Below are 18,326 nucleotides of genomic sequence, written 5' to 3'. Positions count from 1 at the left end.
TATAATCTTTGGAAGGCGAAATCTAAAATAAAATCAGACTAATAATCACAGATCTAAACCAGGCTACGTTTGAATGTTTAGTTCTGTCACTCATTAAGCAGGGCTCGTTTTGTGCTCGCTGTGGCACCGCGTGAGCGAGATCTCTCTCTCTCTCTCTCTCTCTCTCTGACTGCGAATTGCTAAATTGCATCACAGACAAATGGTTTCATATTATTATACACGATTAATCGGTCGACCTCTAATAACAACAATCCTTGGTGTTTATTCAATACAGTGGTAAAATTGGTTAGGGATAAAGCCTCGACTGAACCAGAAATCTCAATTTTTGAGATTTTTCTCTGTGGGAGCATTATAAGTAGTTCACATCCACAGAGTTGAAGTCAGAAGTTTACATACACCTTAGCCAAATACATTTAAACTCAGATTTTCACAATTCCTGACATTTAATTGAAGATAACATTCTCTGTCTTAGGTCAATTAAGATCACTACTTTATTTTAAGGATGTGAAATGTCAGAATAACAGTCGAGAGAATTATTTATTTCAGCTTTTCATCACATTCCCAGTGGGTCAAAAGTTTACATGTAGGTTGTTTGTATTTGGTAGCATTGCCTTTAAATGGTTTAATTTGGGTATCCTTCCACAAGGTTCTCAAAATAATGGCGGTTTTGGAGCAGTGGCTTATTCCTTGCTGAGCAGCCTTTCAGGTTATGTTGATATAGGACTTGTTTTTACTGTGGATATAGATACTTGTCTACCTGTTTCCTCCAGCTTCACAAGGTCCTTTGTTGTTGTTCTGGGATTGATCTGCACTTCAAACCAAACTACGATCATCTCCAGGAGATAGAATGAGTCTCCTTCCTGAGCTGTATGATAGCTGCATTGTCCCATGGTGTTTATACTTGCATCCAATTGTTTGTACAGATGAACGTGGTAACTTTAGGCATTTGAAAATTGCTCCCAAGAATGAACCAAACTTGTGGAGGTCCACAATTTTTTCCTGAGCTCTTGGCTGATTTCTTTTTATTTTACCATGATGTCAAGCAAAGAGGCACAGAGTTTGAAGGTAGGGCTAATAATACATCCACACCTCCAATCAGCCAATTAAACTATCTGAAGCTAATTGGCTAATTGTCTAAAGGCTTGACATCTTTTTCTGGAATTTTACAAGCTGCTTAAAAGGTACAGTTAACTTAGTGTATGTAAACTTCTGACCCACTGGAATTGTGACATAGTCAATTAAAAGGGAAACAATCAGTCTGTAAACAATTGTTGGAAAAATTACTTGTGTCATGCTCAAAGTAAATGTCCTAAAAGACTTACCAAAACTATAGTTTGCTAATATTAAATCTGTGGAGTGGTTAAAAAATTAGTTTAAATGACTTCAACTGTACATGCACAGCAAGGATGGAAAATTGGTCCATATTGGTAACATATGCTTTTGAAAAAAAATGTGTCCCACGCAAATTTTTGGAATGACGCATTTCAAATTTTAAATTTTTCAAAATGATTGACTTTCTGGTAAAGTGGAATGCACTTCATACTGATTTGCCCCCTGTGTGAAGGTCAGAATCAAAAAGATATGAACCCAGGCAGTGAGAGCTCACCTAAAGCTCCCATAGACGATAAGGAGAATGGAGATGAGGAAGGTTGACACCTGGCTGGAGTCCACCAGAGAGTATGCCCTGTGAAGAAAAAGAGAAAGTACATTTCCATTTAATAGGAAAAACACCAAAGGTCATACAATGGACACAAAAAATGTCAGTCTACAGCCTGTCCTGGTTCAAACCCTGAACTTGAATGTACTCTGAATGGAAGCTCCTTTGACCTCAATGTTTAGCTCTCAGCTATTGACCCCTGTGTGCAGGTGAAAAGTGAATCAAAGCGTGGCCTATTTCAGTCATTGAGGAACCATGTATGACAAATGCCTTGTTTTACGACATTCCCAGCCACTCTAGCCTGAATTACCTGAATTTCCCGTTTGTAAATAAAAAGAAAGAGATCTGGCTGTATGTAAACGTCTGACTTCAACTCTGTGTGTGTGTATGTATGTATAAGAAAGCATCACATTAAAATCACACAGACACACTTTTTAGGGGTGTAAATCACCAGTTTCATCATAATACATTGTAGTGATTCAATGTTTGCCGATACCTCAAAGTCTGCCATGATACAATTTCAATTTGATTCAGGCGCCTGCGAATTTGTATATTTTATTGAGCTCTCCGAAAAGTGCAAATCCAGCACCCACATTGGGACACCCACAACATATATATATGCTGCACAATAAATCATATCGCAATTGCGATGTCAGCCTGTGCGATTATATCACGGCAAAATGCTGCGATTATATTAAATAAATAAGTGCATGTGTGGACGTGACAGCCCATTCTATCTGAGAGCTGTTTGCCCATTTTCTACAGCGCTAATAAAAAAATAAAAAGACCAGTCAGTCTCAGTTTAGGGAGTGGCACGTGTGGTCATGTCATGTCAGTTTCCGGTGTTCAGCGTGGAGATAGATGCCGACAGACTGACACTGAACTGGTGGCCAGAAAAAATAATACAGATCATTGCTTGGCGATATATCTTTATTTCATCCTTAATTCAAGTTCATATTATATGGGAGCGTGCCAGGTAAATAAACACAAACTCCAAAACTGTCATTCTCTGTGCGATCAGAGCCGCTTCAACCAGTCACGGAACAGACACAATCTGAGCAGGAGTCGAGACTTAAAGTTCTGCCGGGTGATGCACACTATATATATATATAGGTTTTGGATAGACAAGATTGACAAATGCTTTTCAATAATACTCTTATGGCTAAAATGTTTACAGTGTTCAGTGGCTAATATTTCAATTTGACTAAATGTTACTAAAACGTCAACAGTTTTCATTGACTAAAACTACATTAAAAAGTCCAGTAAACAAAAAGCACAATTTCAGATGTTTTTGAGAAGTGTCACGCAATATGACAAGTCTTCACAGAGATATAGAGACGTGATGCACCATTAGCAAAGTGGGATTTCAGAAAATGATACACACTGGACAAGAGGTACCAGCGATAAATAGAACTTTTTAGAAAGAGGATTTGGAAATACCAGTTGGTCATTTAAAAAAAAAACACAACAGCAACAACAACAACAGTTTTAGTGGTTTGAGTGAGCCACACTTTTATATCCAGTTTCCTTTTCAAAAGAGTTTATAGAAAGTACATGTTACATCCTGCTTAAATGTCCCCGTTTGTTTGGACAATCTTATTTTCATGAAAATGTGTATGTTCTTATTTATTGTTCCATTTTATTTAGGTGTAATATTGAGAAAATAAGTTTGCAGTAATGCAAAGATGTTATCATTTAATGTTGTAAAAATATTTTTTTAATTTGAAAACACAGCATTTATAGTTGTTGTTGCTATGTCGTATGTTTGAGTTGAGAAATACACATTTCAGCATTATCAGTAATCTATTTGTGCATTTTCCTTGATAACCAAGCAAGTTTACTCATGTTACCATTTGTTTATTATATCGCAAAATTAGCCTCAATAATTGCAATATGACATTTTCCCCAAATCGTGCAGCCATAATAATATATATATATATATATATATATATATATATATATATATATATATATATATATATATACATATATACATATATATACATACATACATACATACACACACACACTCACATACACAAATCACATACAAGTGATGATCAATAATTTGATGACAGCTCATTGCTTTGTGGGTTAGAATTAGGTAAACACCATAGAAACACGCAAAAAAATAAACTACAAATAATGAAGCAGGAAACTTTGCAAAAAACAAAACATAAGTCACTGCCAACACTTGGCCACGGCTGTAGAATTCAAATGTGTCGCATGCGGCACCATATTGAGGGAATCCTGATTTAACCACGCATGTGAGACACTCCACAGGTCCCTGTTGAAACATGCACATGGATAGAGCAGAGCGCAACTTCAATCACGCATATTTAGTGCTCATAAAGCGAGATGAATATCATAAGGTTGCTGCATCGCATGACGGAAATGTGTACAGACGTGGCTGGGATTAGAGCATTAAAATAAAGGTGCATCTTAAAAAAATAAACATCGATCTTTATGTTGTGTATCGATGACATTGCATCGTTGGTTAATTTATCGATGCACCGTTACACCCCTACTCTTTATCAGAAGTTGCAACTTTATAGCATAATTTTGTTCTGTGCAATTCAATTCCAATGTAATACTTTTGAAAGTGTACAAGAACTCAGTAAGTCTACAGCTCTTGTTCATTCATAAATGTCTGCAGATGTCCATTAAGGGTGTGTCCTGGTATAGCACACAGTTTTACATGATTCTATGCATCTGGATCCTCCCAGACTTAATTCTCACACAGTGAAAAGTCTTTTGTAATCTTTAGTAAACAACAGAAGTAACATGGTATGTGCAATCTTTGTGCAATGACCTAAATGACAAAGATTTAGAGTTTGACCCCTACTAGACATTTGTATTTCTGTTAGCGTAATGTAGTTGATTGTTACCCGCCAAATATATTTTGCGAAAACACCGTAGGAAGCCCTTGAATATACTTTAGCTCCAATGGGAATCATCATCTAGATGCTTTAGTCCAAGTAAAAAGAAATCTATACTCCTCAAGAAATAATTAATGCTGCATTCATGTCATGTTGGAATTATGACTTGCTAAAATATAAGTTCTGAAATTAATAAAAAATTACAACTTGTAAATAAATTGATCATTGTGAGATGTAAAAAAAATAAAAAAATAAATCCATTATAGCACTACAATACAGTAACATATAACTAAATTAACAACTTAAAAGAGGGTTTGTCCATCGTTTATCCACTTCAAATGAGTGCACCATTTCTCAAACAACATTTTCAAACATATTTTATAATAGCAAAAGAGAGATTGAAGTGTTATTTATTTTCACTTGACGTTAACAATAATAATTTTTCAGAGAAAAGAAATTATCTGAAAAACTTACTATGTCATAACAGCACTTTTTTACATTATAAGAGCCACATTTCTGATGTTGTTGTGTCATATCCGTAACATTTTAGAGGTTACGTTTATAATATTAAAACAATATTAATGTTAAGTATGATGGACAAATGGACTCACTTTACTTCAAACACCCGTAAAAATGCATTGTAACGTTATGCAAGCTTAATTTCTAGTACCTGACAGATATATCGGTAGGCCGATATTAGCCTTTCAACGAGTTAAGCGGTGTCATCTCGGTAAGTTGCTAACTAGATTGTGAAAAACATACAGGAAAGTTAATAAACAATGACCCCATCATTTCCCCTTTTCAATATAACTAATATAATGTTAACCCTGTCCCTGACAACCATGCCACTCATGTTTATCACATCGGTTTGTTATGTTCGCTAGCTATAGTTTGTCAGTGCAGTCAGTAATGTAGCAGATTGAAAGGTAAACATCAGAGAATCCTTTTGCAGCTCAGCATTCAACATTGCAGCTCAGCATTCTACATTGCGGTGGTGTATTGTGTCTCTTGAGTGTTGATTTCATGCTATGTTGTTACATATTTGTGAGAGACAATGCTAGAAAGTAAATACACAACATCCATCTTTTATTCTCCGTGGCAATGAGCTTATAGCTAACTAGCTAACCACGAAGCTACTTTCATTGCTTGTCAGCTGAGTGGAAGCTAATGTGTAAACACACAAGAGACTTGTGTGTGAAAATCCCAGGAGATCAGCAGTTACAGAAATAATGCTGCCTTGATGGATATCTTACAGATGTCTCAGAGATCAAAGTCTACGAGTTTTGGATGATTTTCCCCTCATCGTGCAAGTGCTGCTTTCACAAATGTCATGTCCGTAATGAAGAGGTCACATTCAATGATCCCTCAAATCTTCCCGAGCAATTAAATACAACATAACAGCTAATGTGTTCATTTACAGTTAACAAACAGCAAACTTGATTAACCTTTTAAACCGATAATAAGATCATCTCTGATCTCAGGTATGTGAGTGGGTATGGTGGGAAGGGAAGATGTGTAGAGACCAATCGGCCACTGTTTTATAGCTAGGATTGGACTGATCGCTGAGATTGACAGGTCTCGTTTTACAATGCGCACAACTGAAACAGTGCTGAATCTGATTACTTGTTACTTATTCCATGTAATTATGTTTCTGGTTTATTATGGCATTTACAAATGTAAGTAGTTCTTAGGTTCAGTAAAACCATCAGATCACTTGTTTGGAGAGTTTTTTTGGACTTTTGATAAAAAAAGGCTACCTTGGTTCCAAATGTCATAACTTGCTTTGAGACAACAATTAAAAATGTTGCCCAGATACAGTTGACATGATTGTAGTCATCATGTCAAGCATGAATAATTAACAAAATGAATAAATAAACTGCATCACTTTCTCAGCAGTGTTGTAACATAAGAGCATCCAAACATAAGATGTACATGTTTGCATTTTTTTTGAAAATCAAGATTATGCATGTTTAGTCATTTTTAAGTCACTGAAATAAGGCCATGAAACACATAATAGATTTTGCTTTTATCAGGGGAAATATTCAGGCGATCGCTTCGACGACTCCAGTGACCACAGAGGATTGACTATGTTATGTTATCAATATAAAAAAACAACTCAAACAGGAGCAATTCAAATATTGCATTTTGGGGGCATTTTCGACCCTATACGACGCTATTTTGAGCCAACACCTGATTAGCTTGCTTGTTGTTAAACTTAATGGAGGGCTATTGCCTATGTTCTGCTGGCTCTATGGAGATTTTTTTTTTAAAGTGGTTTAATTTCACAGCAGTGGCAAACAATGTCGAAGTTTAGGGCAAACATCCTTACCTGGCAGTCACAAATGAAGGCTGGTCAGGTAGTTGTGTTAACTTTGTGGAGGTTGTGACAAAAAATTTCAAAGAGGTGGCAGGGGCTTGTGAGCAAGGCACTTCAGGTTGCTCCGGAGGGTAATAAGTGCACTGTAAGTCGCTTTGGATAAAAGTGTCTGCCAAATGCATAAATGTAAATGCTCGAGCATTATCTGTGCACTTGACTGACTGACTGCCTGAGTTTCGTTGACAGTTGGTGGCGGCACGAAATTTGACGGAGCCGGCCACCTCATAATTCTCTACACAAGAAAACCCCTAGTTTAAGCCATTAGTCGACTAGTTTCGCACTTTTATGATATTAATTTAATTACTTCAATATATATTTTTTGGGGGCATCAGAAAATGGTTTGCGTTCCATGGCTGAGAAAGAATGTTATAAGTAACATTACAATGTTCTACATTACAGAGAAATACTAAAGCGTAATAAATATACATTTTACAAGCGCATACATGAAGCGAGTAGCAGCGCAAAAGTGTCAAGGATTCTGAATGTGTCAGAAAAAAAGCAAGGAGACTGTCTGAACATTTTATTCATTTACAGAGAGAAAGGCACATAGGGTTGTGCTGACTAGGGTTGCAACGGAATGAGATTTTCACGGTATGAAAACAGTCTCAGAAACGGTATTACACAATTACTATTATCAGTGAAAACAGAAGGGTTATTTTATTTATCTATTTATTTTCGAGCAAACACTTTATTATAATTGAAACTTGAAACCATTTATATTATTGAAGTATGTGTAAAAAAAACATCTCCCTTTTGAAAATAAAATAAATAGAAAAAATAAGAAAGCGAACAGAATTATAAACATGATAAAAATAGTATGTAACTATAACATGTTATATAACTAAAGCATGTTAGTTTACATGTTAAATGAACTACTAAATGAAAAATAACATCAGCTGTGAACTTTTGAAGTAATGTCCTATGACTATTAACAGTTGACATGTACTGTAATTGCACGACAGCACAGCCAGACTGCTCTGTCTGTACCATTAACTCAGTGGTTCTCAACTGGTTTTGCTTCAGGACAGATTTTACATTGGAAATCACATGTCGACCTGCCATAGTAAAAACGTAACCTGTATTTAATGTATCCTGGGTTGCATTTTCTTTTATGTTGGATAGTTTTATTCATGGTTTTCCAGTACAAGGACATTATTTTTGTTGATGATGTCAACAACAAAATCTACAGGAAGTTGTCTCTCCCCCTTTTAAAAATTGAAGAACATATTTACTTATATGAGCCCGTTATTATCCCGTTTGTTAACTAATATTACATATTTATACACATATTACACAGAAGGAAAGGCTCCTCATTACCATGGTCAGTGTGCTAGTCTTAAATAATAGTAATATAATAATAAATTAATGCATTTATGAAAAATAAATACTAGCTGAAACACATCTTGAAACTTTAACTAAAATTGCCACTGTTGATATAAAATGAGGTCTAATAGATTCTACCTTTAGATCATTTCAAATGAAACAAACATTTTGTCAAAATATAACGGTTTCTTTTACTCATGTAAAATCCTGAAACAAATTTGTAAAGGTGATGTGTGTAATTATTAATATTTTTAACTATTTTGGTAAAGGGGCCCCACATAGGGCTTTTAGTGCATAAGGGGCCACATTGTATTGCTTTTGAGATACAATGTTCTGCATTGATTTGGTTTTTGTATCTTTTAAGCCCAGAAATAGTAATGTACTCAATTTTCTGAAGTGTATCTGTGACAAGTGAGACTATTCTGCAATTGTTTAAAGTATTGTATTGCTCTACAAATATAGATACTTTTCTATCAGGCATTAAAAACCTGAATAAAGGTGGAGATTATAAATGTATTACTTCCCTATTAATTTATTATTCAGTTTTAATAATAACACAAAAAAAAACTACATTTATAGTACTTTTAATGTTTGTCGCAAAAGCTGCCGAGTTTACTTTGCAAAAATACAAAATTAATTTACATTATTCATTTCTGGCTTGCTTTTGCTTGCATGTCAACGATTACCCCTCCATGATGCCGATATCTACTTTTATATTTAATTTAATCACTGAGAAGGTTTACCTGCAGAATTAGTAGCACCAAACATCACAAGCAGCCTCAAGAATGGACACAGAGTAGCCGTATAACACTTTTACTTGAGCAGAATACTGCAATACAGATCGTTGAGTTTGTTCAAAGGAGAAAGTGAGACATGCATGGTTGCCAGATTGCACTAAATAAGTATAACGTTAGGCAGAATATTTCCAATTTGCGCAAGTATAAATCTCAAACTGGGGGTGTTGCATCTCTTATCTGGCAACCCTGAGCATGTTAAACGCTTGTGGAGAAGCGTTAGGTCCCAATGCAAGTTAACTGAAATATCCAATGAAAAATAAAAACGATTTTACGGTAGATGAGCCACGGGCAACATTAAACCATGTGGCCGGCCTTAGAGCCTGCAAGCAGTGCATGGATGTTTTTTCTGTCTGGGTGGGAGAAATATTACAAGCACACGTGCAGCTTAGAGGGAACAGTCCTCACGTCCATATCGACGGTTTTTCCCCATTTATGTGAAATCAACAATTAATAAAAATTAATCATTACATGTTCTTAGGAGTTCCAACCTACCTACATAATGTGGCTAGTATTAATGATAATGATAATTAATGATATTAATGATATTAATTAATGATATTAGTAAAAACATAATGTGGCCTGTTAATGGCCATATATTATGGGAAAACGGTGCAAAGTAGAAACCTGTTTTTAACAGTTTTTAAGCTGAAGTATGTAACATTTTCAGTATTCCAGCTTAATATGAAGAGAAAACTACAAGTCATTCTGTGGTTCATTTTCTCGAAAACTGTAAACACTTAATCTCTGTGGCACTATAAAATTCCTGTGTACACAACCAATAACTTGAGTTGTGGGCAGGACTATCTGAAGGTTCGAACAACAGCAGATGAAGGGCATATTCAGAAAGATGTTTTAAAAACCTATTTTTGCAAATCCGTTTGGTGGCACAAGTGGTTTTTTGTGGTGGTTTGTGATTCTCTCATTGACATAAATATGATTTGCTATGAAGTTCATAGCGGTCATGTCCGTAACACATTTTTAATGGGTGTTTATAGTAAATAAAGACCATTTGTCCATCATACTTAACATCAACATAAGTTAGCTTTGTACAGAAATGTGAATATCGTTTTAGTGATATAAACTTAACCTCTAAAAAGTTAGAGTGCTGAAACACAACATCATCAGAAATGTGGCTCTTATTCAGATGTACAGGTAGATGTCTAAACCTGCTGGGAATTACTGCCTGCCACACCTCCGCTGGTGCCTTCAGTAATCCAGCTACAGGGTGTCAGCCAGGAGCCACCGATCACAGATGTTTCGCCCCATTAATCCCGGAACATCTCCTGGTGGAGGGGCGGCAGCCAGGGACATCTCCCTGCCACGCCCCGCAGCTGGACACCGGATCCTTTCAATTGCCTTTTGGTCTTGCTTTCCCATCAAGGCGTTCCTCCTTTCTCGTTGAGTCATACCATACAATTGTTATAAATTTTAATATATTGTTATAATTGTAAACAAATACTTATGATGACAATAATAATAATAGTTATTATTATTGACTTTTAATTTTAAATATAACAGTAATATATTTAAATCGTGCACTTTTTAAACCCCCAGGCTTTTATTTTGACATTCTGAACTCTCCAGGAAGTCCTGTATGTGTCTGTTTGCACGCAAATTCACAGTAGTTTAATTGGCTTCTTATTCAAATTGTGGCAAAATGCACCACCGGTGCCATTCTAAATGCATATTATAAGTGAACCGAACTATTGAGCATCTATAGCTGAGATGATGTTCGTGAGTAGCACTCAAATATTGCACACTGCTGTGAAGGCTAAAAATAGCTGCGAAGTGTGTGTAAACAGAGTAGCGCCATTTACTGACACACTGGCACTGCGTACTATATATTTACTTATTAAACACAGCCTTTTGTGATTTACAGAGCTATCGCATGATCGGTGCATCCCTAACAACAACTGTGAGTTTGATTCACTTTCACACAAACCACGAGTGCAAGTACAAGTTCTTAATGGGCTACACATTTATATTGAAATAATGTGTGGTTAAAGGTTTGTGCTTTTCATATAAAAAGAGCACCCCAAATCAGTTCCACACAGTGAGTTAAAGATATTCTACACTGATAAAGAAAAAAACACTGGTATTGGCCGATACTGAGATTTTCAGTATCGGAATGGGATCAGTAAGGAAAAACTGGTATCGGTGCACCTTTATATTAGATATGAATGCACAGTTGACAAAAGGTGTAATTTACTCTAAGTGCGATTGTTTCAGCTTAACAGGCACAGGTAGAAATCTTGAAGGCATATGCTAAAGTAACTAAGGAGAGAGTGGCTCAGCGTATGGTCAGTTCCACACAACAGAGGGCGTAGTTTTTTTTATTAACAAGCTCTTCCTCATTTTTTATCGGAAAGTAAAGGCAACTATTAATGCAAAAAAATAACACAAGTTTAACTAATGACAAATAAGTGTGCACCTACCATTTGGCAGGATTTTGAGTATGTGAGTGGAGTGTGGTCAAATCTACAGATGTAAAAACATTATTGCAGTTATTACAGAAATGTTGTCAGCCCATACGCACATCTCAGACAACATAATATAAACAGATGATGAAAACCGAACGTTCACAGAAAATGTGCTGAAAAGTTTGCTTTTATTCACTATTCTCGATGTGTTAAATGGGTATGTCTCATCTAATTAGGGTCTCATAAAAAGTGATAATGTGGAACTGAACTTATTCTTTTTTTTTTTCAAAAAGAAAATTATTTAAATATATTCTTAAGTAAACATGACAATTCTATATGGCCATTGTTTTCAAATGTGGGTTGATACTGTGAGAGAGTTTTAGCATATCTAAATGTTCCTCCTCATTTTTCATAATTTGTTATCTATAGACCTAAAATGTTGAAATTATTATTGTTTTTTTTTCCCAGAGTAAAGTTGATCAAAAGTTATTTGTTAGTTAAGAGCCAGTTCTTATGAAGGAATTTTTTAACAGACCTTAAAACATAACTCAATATATAAAATACCCTGTGACTATTTATTATAAATAAGTGTATAATATGCACAGTATTAAGGGTGTTTTTTTTAAAATAACATGTCATTTGTAATGAAAGTGCTAGCTAAGATGAATCCGGAAACAATTTGGGCCCCTGCCAAGTTTTCATCTGGATAATCTGGCCCTCACAAGATAGTAGTTGAAGAATGCTGCTATTAGAGGTCAACCGATTTATCGGTTTTGCCGATTAATCAGCACCAATAACAGATTTCTGGAACTATCGGTTATCTGCAAAAATACCTACCGATAGCTTTTCCCCGTTGTGTCCGGTGCTGGAGCGGAGCTGAGCGATCATTTCACTGCTGCCTTGTGATGTTTTTGACACGTGAGACTGTACTCAGTATGGAGCGAAGCATTTCCGATGTTGATTTAAGACATCAACACCAAAAATGTATACAGTACACTACACATTTTCATTTCATTATAAAGTAATTAATTTGTTGACTAGATGCTGCATTAGTAGAGAACAGCAGTGTGTTTGCCAACAAGGCTGAAAGGATGCTAACATTAAAGCTAACCTCAAGCGGTTACAACAATGTGACAAAATTACCTTAAATGTTTTTGTACCCAAATTTAAAATGTCATAATTTTTACCATCTATTTGCATTTGTTATATTAGGGATGGGCACGTGTACTTGAGTACTCGGACATGGCAGCAATGATCGATCATGAAAACGATGCATGATGTGGCGTTTCTCAATTAATTTGAAATTCAGTAACAATTACCGGATAACTAAACACAAACGTGCCAAAAAGGTAGCTTATTTTTAATTTTGAGATTGATTAGGTTGTGATTTTGAAGGGTACACTAATTGTCAGAGATGTCTCATAGCAACCAAAATGCTATACGATGCTGCAATGCTAACATTATGATCATCAAAAGAGTGTAATTAATCATGTTTTAACCCTCTGGTGTCTGTTTTGGGCCCTGGAGAAGTTGACACGTTTTGACATTTGTTCTTTGTTCAGTTGCTTAAAAACACATTAATGGCTAAAGTCTGATAACACTGTATTCATCACAAACTGGGCTACAATAATATGAGAGCAACATGAGTGAACATGTTTGTATTTTTGAGAAAGTAACGTTTATGCATGGTTTTACAAAAAACACATTTTCAGAACTAGATCTTGTAGCCTAGAGTTTTTACTACAAAAAAATATGTTATGTGAAAACCATCCTGATCACTCATTCATACAAAACAATATAGTCATTTAACTTTTGTGAGACACTTTTAGTGTTAGAAAGGTCATATGCGATGTGAACTAATGAATATTGATTGTAATTCACACCTGAGGAGACAAAAGACCCCTCCCCTGGGCCCATCAATGAGGAATGTGACAGAAAGAGAATGAATGTGAGGAGACTTAATGATCAAAGTCAAGTTTTAAGTTAAAAGAAGTAATCTGACTATACATTCTCTTTACATAAAGACTTAATTTTAGACCTACACTACTGTTTAAAAGAAGGCTCTTCTGCTCACCAAGGCTGCATTTATTTGATCCAAAATACAGTAAAAACAGTGATATTCTGAACTCTTTTTACAATTTCAAAGAACCGTTTTCTATTTAAATATATTGTAAATGGCAATTTGTGATCAAAGCTGAATTTTCAGCATCATTACTTCAGTCTTCAGTGTCACATGATCCTTCAGAAATCATTATAATATGCTGATTTAAAGTGCATTTTACTAATTTAACCTGAACACATATTTGCAAGCACAAGCTTTGTTGATGATAATGAGGCAGCATAAACACTAGATAAAATATAATCTAAACATATGATTTTTATAACATATTGATATCATACAGCATACAATTTAAATACCCGCTTTAGCCAAAACAGCATTTAAATGTAACAAAAACTTGCCTATAGGACATTTCAAATTTCAATACTCTGAATCCTGGCTGGCAAGTCTGGAAACAGTCCCACTAGAAAAATATGTGCATGTTTATATAAAATGGCATGTCAACTAATTAAAACTAAATAACTTACTCGTCTGAAATTGTATCCTCGGCTGGATTAAGTCTCTTTAAAATACAAACGTACATTGGAGTCCCGCTCTTCTTCTGAGGAAAATTATAACTCTTCATCACTATCCAGGAGTTCTCACTTGAGTATCGTGCTGTCTTTCAAATGCACAGAAAAGTGAATGAACTTTGTTTTTAAGGCACAGCCGGGGGCATTTACCATTTGATCGTCTCAGCACATTAGCGTATGAATAGCACACTCTGCTGGTGGGTGTGATCACTTTAGAGATAATTCGCTGAACCAGGAGAAACTGTACATCGCTTTGTTTTATACAGATTACATTGCAGGAGAATATTTGTTTTAAATGTGAATTGTTTTATTTAAAAGTAGACATTTGAAGCTTCATTTAGACATATGTTTCATGTTTGTGTGATAAGTATTCACGGAGTTTCAGTTCATTTTTGTGACGTGTTTCAGATACAGGCTCACAAACCCAGAGACTGCTTACAGCTCGCCCTTTTTATTTTCTTTATTTTACAAAAGCACAAGGTCTTGTTGTTATTGTGAGTGTACACAAATAAAAATAGACCCTTTATAGTCTCTAATGATGTCTTACACTTATCTGTATGCCCCAAAATACGTAGAATTTTATGTTATTTCCGCTGTAATGACGAAAAAATCCAGCAGGACGCGCCGGTACGTCCGTCGACCCCAGAGGGTTAAACACCAGTCTCTGCAAAACATTTACTAAACACAATTTATCATCATTTAATGTAAGATTTTTGACTCATTAATGGATATTATATAATAAAAGTGAATGTTTGTCACTGACTGTAAACTTCCCAGCACTGTGTGACATACACCTGCATCTCGACGAGATGAATGAAGATTTTCAAGTTAAATGTCTGTTATAAAGTGTCATTCCGTTGCACTTTCCCCAGTTGAAAGGTGGAAATTCAGACTCTTAAGAGTAGAATGGAACGCTTGATGAATCACAGAAACAACAATACAGAACATTGCGGCTTTCCTCACTAGAGCGAACACACCAGGCGTGTAGCAGTGGACTCAACATGCTGTAGCAGCACATATACAGCAGGCGAGTGTTTCAAACAGCTAGACAGAGTGCAGCTAAATGGAACAATACAACTTCATCTTAACGTGCATATTAAATAAACAATGGTCATAGCGTCTCCTACTATTTGAAAATAGACCGTTCAGACGGTCACTAAAAAAACTGGTGCACACTTATTAAGCAACTACAGTAACCTGAAGGAAGAACAGACAGACGCGCGAGAGTTGGGCAGCGAATCTTCACATAATGACAAAATATGATGCATTATATTTTGATTATGTAATCTTTTGTACATTATGTAACATACTATTTTATAACAGCCTATAATAATAAATAGACGATACACTGGAACAACAAGGCACAATGTAGCAGCCATAGATGTTTGTCAGACATGTTATTATGTATACAGTTATGTACATGTCATTGCTTGGAAATGGAAATGTGTGTCTCGAGATCCTTGCGTTCAGTTCATGTCTGTTGAGGACCATTTGTTTGAACAGCCCGTGGACTGTGCTCATAGTCTGAGCCGCTTCACCACCAAGTTCAGCCGAATACCACTGCTATCTGTAAATATAGCTACTCTACATACAACAATAAAAAACAATGTGGTATTTCGCTGTTATTATGAAGCTTAAGTCTGGAGTAGTAGGAATCAGTGCAAGTGTAACACCATGTGAACTGTCTATTAAAGTCTACTATCTACTTCTGACTAAACATTTGAGAATATGGACCGTCTAAAACTTGTATTTATTTATTTTATGCACATTAGTTGAAAATTGAATGCTCTTTTTTAACAGCCAGGATTGTAATGTTCTATGTAGTAATAAATAATAATATAACTGTGCCATATGGTTTATGTATTTCTTGCGCCCTCTTGTGGACTATGGAAACGACATAAATGTATAAATCAGCTGACTTAATTTTTTTTTATATTAGTTCATATATATTAATATTTATTTAATTAAAAAAAGTAAAATACATTTTCTTGGTTCAGTCAATACCGTTTATTTTTGTAATAAAGTTCAGCACTATATTACTTTGAGTGTTATTTTTTCATTCAGTATAAATAAATAAAATTATCACTAATATTCATTCAAGCTTAAAGAAAATAAAAAAATATTGTAAACCTCAAATGTACAGCAAAGATTTACACTTCAAATTAGTGAATGATTTCTGCTTAAGTGCATATATATATATATATATATATATATATATATTAGTCCATTTCCCACTTAAATCTCAACATAGGCCCAAAACCCATATACTTTGAGGTTTAGTTCTCAAGACATCTAATAATGACCACCACAAACATCTCTTCCCTGACCCAGAAGCTTGCAAAAGGTGAAAAATGAGACATGAGGCCATTCATAACAGCCTAGAAGTAGCTTGAGTGAGCCTAATAAGAGAGGAAATCACCCTGATCTTTAGACTTTGTTTACACATCATGACTGTCTCTCAAAGCCTAGTAAGCTGCCTACCTGTATATCATTTTAGAGTATCATATCCGCATTTTCTAACGTTCCGAGAGCGACTGTGGTGTCCAAAAATGCTGTCTAGGCAGGCAGCTCACTAGAGATTGAGACAGCCCATGTCTTACACAGCTCTCTTCCTTAAAGAGAGGATTAGAGCAGCTAATACACTAAACCACGGCCACCACGACCAAATATACGATTGCCCACAGCTAAAGCACAGATTCGTATCAGAAACCATGAAATGAAGATAAATCAACAAGATCATGTTGAAATAACCATGTTTCGGGTTATGATGGTCGTGCTAGCACGCTAGCGCACTGCAATTCTCTTTGTCACTACTAAGACACACAACACAAACACACACAAACGACAGGAAATGTACATTAACAGCCTTGCAACTGGAAAGAAACGATTTATGAGGTGAAATAGTTCAAATGAATGTTCTGTTCAGCAGTTGTTTGGATTAAAGCACTAACCCCGTATAAATGAGAGCTAATGGGCTAAATTAGAAGCAAAATACGCCTCGAGCTTGGACAGGAGCAAAAATATCGCGGTAGAGAAATAATAATTTTTAGATGCCAACAGTCGTTATACGTGTATATACGTGTATAAAGCGTGTTAAATGTCGGTGTTTGTGTGTGAATGGTAATGTTTGTTGGCACTCACCAGGAGTAGCTCTGCTCCGCCATATCAGTAAGTCAGGCAGTGAGGCAGTCGGCGTTGAGGACTCAGGTTCGGCTCAAACGACGAGATTATCTCCTCCACGAGCACACGGTTTCGCCTTCTTTAATAAGCCCGCTCCGATAACAACATGTCGATGTGTTTTCCGTCGGCAGTTCGCAGCAGAAACGACAATGACTGTGGCTTTGCTGCTAGCCGTGGCTAAGAAACAAAAGCGGTCCGTAAAAATACGACTTCAGCTGACTGTCAGAACAGGCCCGCGATCAAAGGCCCTTAGATGAGCTGCAAACCCATCTTGTGTGTACCTGCAGAGAGAGATAGAGACCGAGAGAGCTGTACTGTGTTTGCCCTGTTAGCTGTATTGGAAGCGCACAGATAGCTTTGTTTTCTATGGCGAACATACGATGCGCGTGAATGTCGCCTCTGCCAAAGAAATGCGCGTGCACGGCTTTGCCCAAAATGATGAGATTGAAGGGACAGTCTCTGCCACTAGGTGACATGCTACTCACAACCAATAGTTGGCCGAGCGAGCTGGAGAAATAATGCAATACATTTGAAAACTGACAAGCATTACAGAGGTGATACAGGGTAATAATCACTCTTATGATTAAATGCCAGTGCCATCCTCATTATATTTTCTCATTTCCTTTGTATTAAGTAGACTAGCCATTCAATGCTTCAGGAAATAATACAATACCTAAAGACTACATATATTATTATAATTTTTTAGCCCATCATATAGCCTAGAGCATTAATGTTTATTTTATATTTTTGTATAGTTTCTGTACTTTAATTTTACTACATTATATTAAAAGATATGTTTTTTTCATCTGACACTTGACAATAATCTGATCATTAAAGGTGCTCTCAGTTATTCCTCAATAAATAAGTTTTACTCCTTAAGAAATAAATTGTATTTTTGAAAGACATGTCATAATCATAATCATCAATGCGCTATAAGTCCTTGTGGTGGCATAGTGACTCGCCTCAATCCGGGTGGCGGAGGACAAAACTCATAGCGCATCTTATCACGTGTCTTGTTGAGCACATTACCGCGACGATGTAGCGCGTGTGGAAGCTTTGCGC

The 18,326-nt window shown here is 35.9% G+C and overlaps 1 protein-coding gene across 2 annotated transcripts in view; it reads right to left on the bottom strand.

Annotated features, from left to right (window-relative positions):
- The window catches only part of LOC127636073 (signal peptide peptidase-like 3), a 50,581-nt gene extending 32,926 nt beyond the window's left edge, over positions 1–17,655 (bottom strand). For both annotated transcript variants that reach the window (XM_052116451.1, XM_052116452.1), the window contains exons 1-2: positions 17,226–17,655; positions 1,607–1,684 (exon numbers count right to left, since the gene is read on the bottom strand). In XM_052116451.1, the coding sequence (XP_051972411.1) occupies positions 1,607–1,684; positions 17,226–17,248 (101 nt within the window). In that variant the 5' untranslated portion in view covers positions 17,249–17,655. The remainder of the gene's footprint in view (positions 1–1,606; positions 1,685–17,225) is intronic.
- Between the last annotated feature and the right edge of the window lie 671 nt (positions 17,656–18,326).

This window comes from Xyrauchen texanus, chromosome 43, assembly GCF_025860055.1.
Source record: "Xyrauchen texanus isolate HMW12.3.18 chromosome 43, RBS_HiC_50CHRs, whole genome shotgun sequence".
NCBI lineage: Eukaryota > Metazoa > Chordata > Actinopteri > Cypriniformes > Catostomidae > Xyrauchen > Xyrauchen texanus.
Note: the sequence above shows the minus strand (reverse complement) of the source record. Positions and strands in the feature narration are given on the sequence as shown.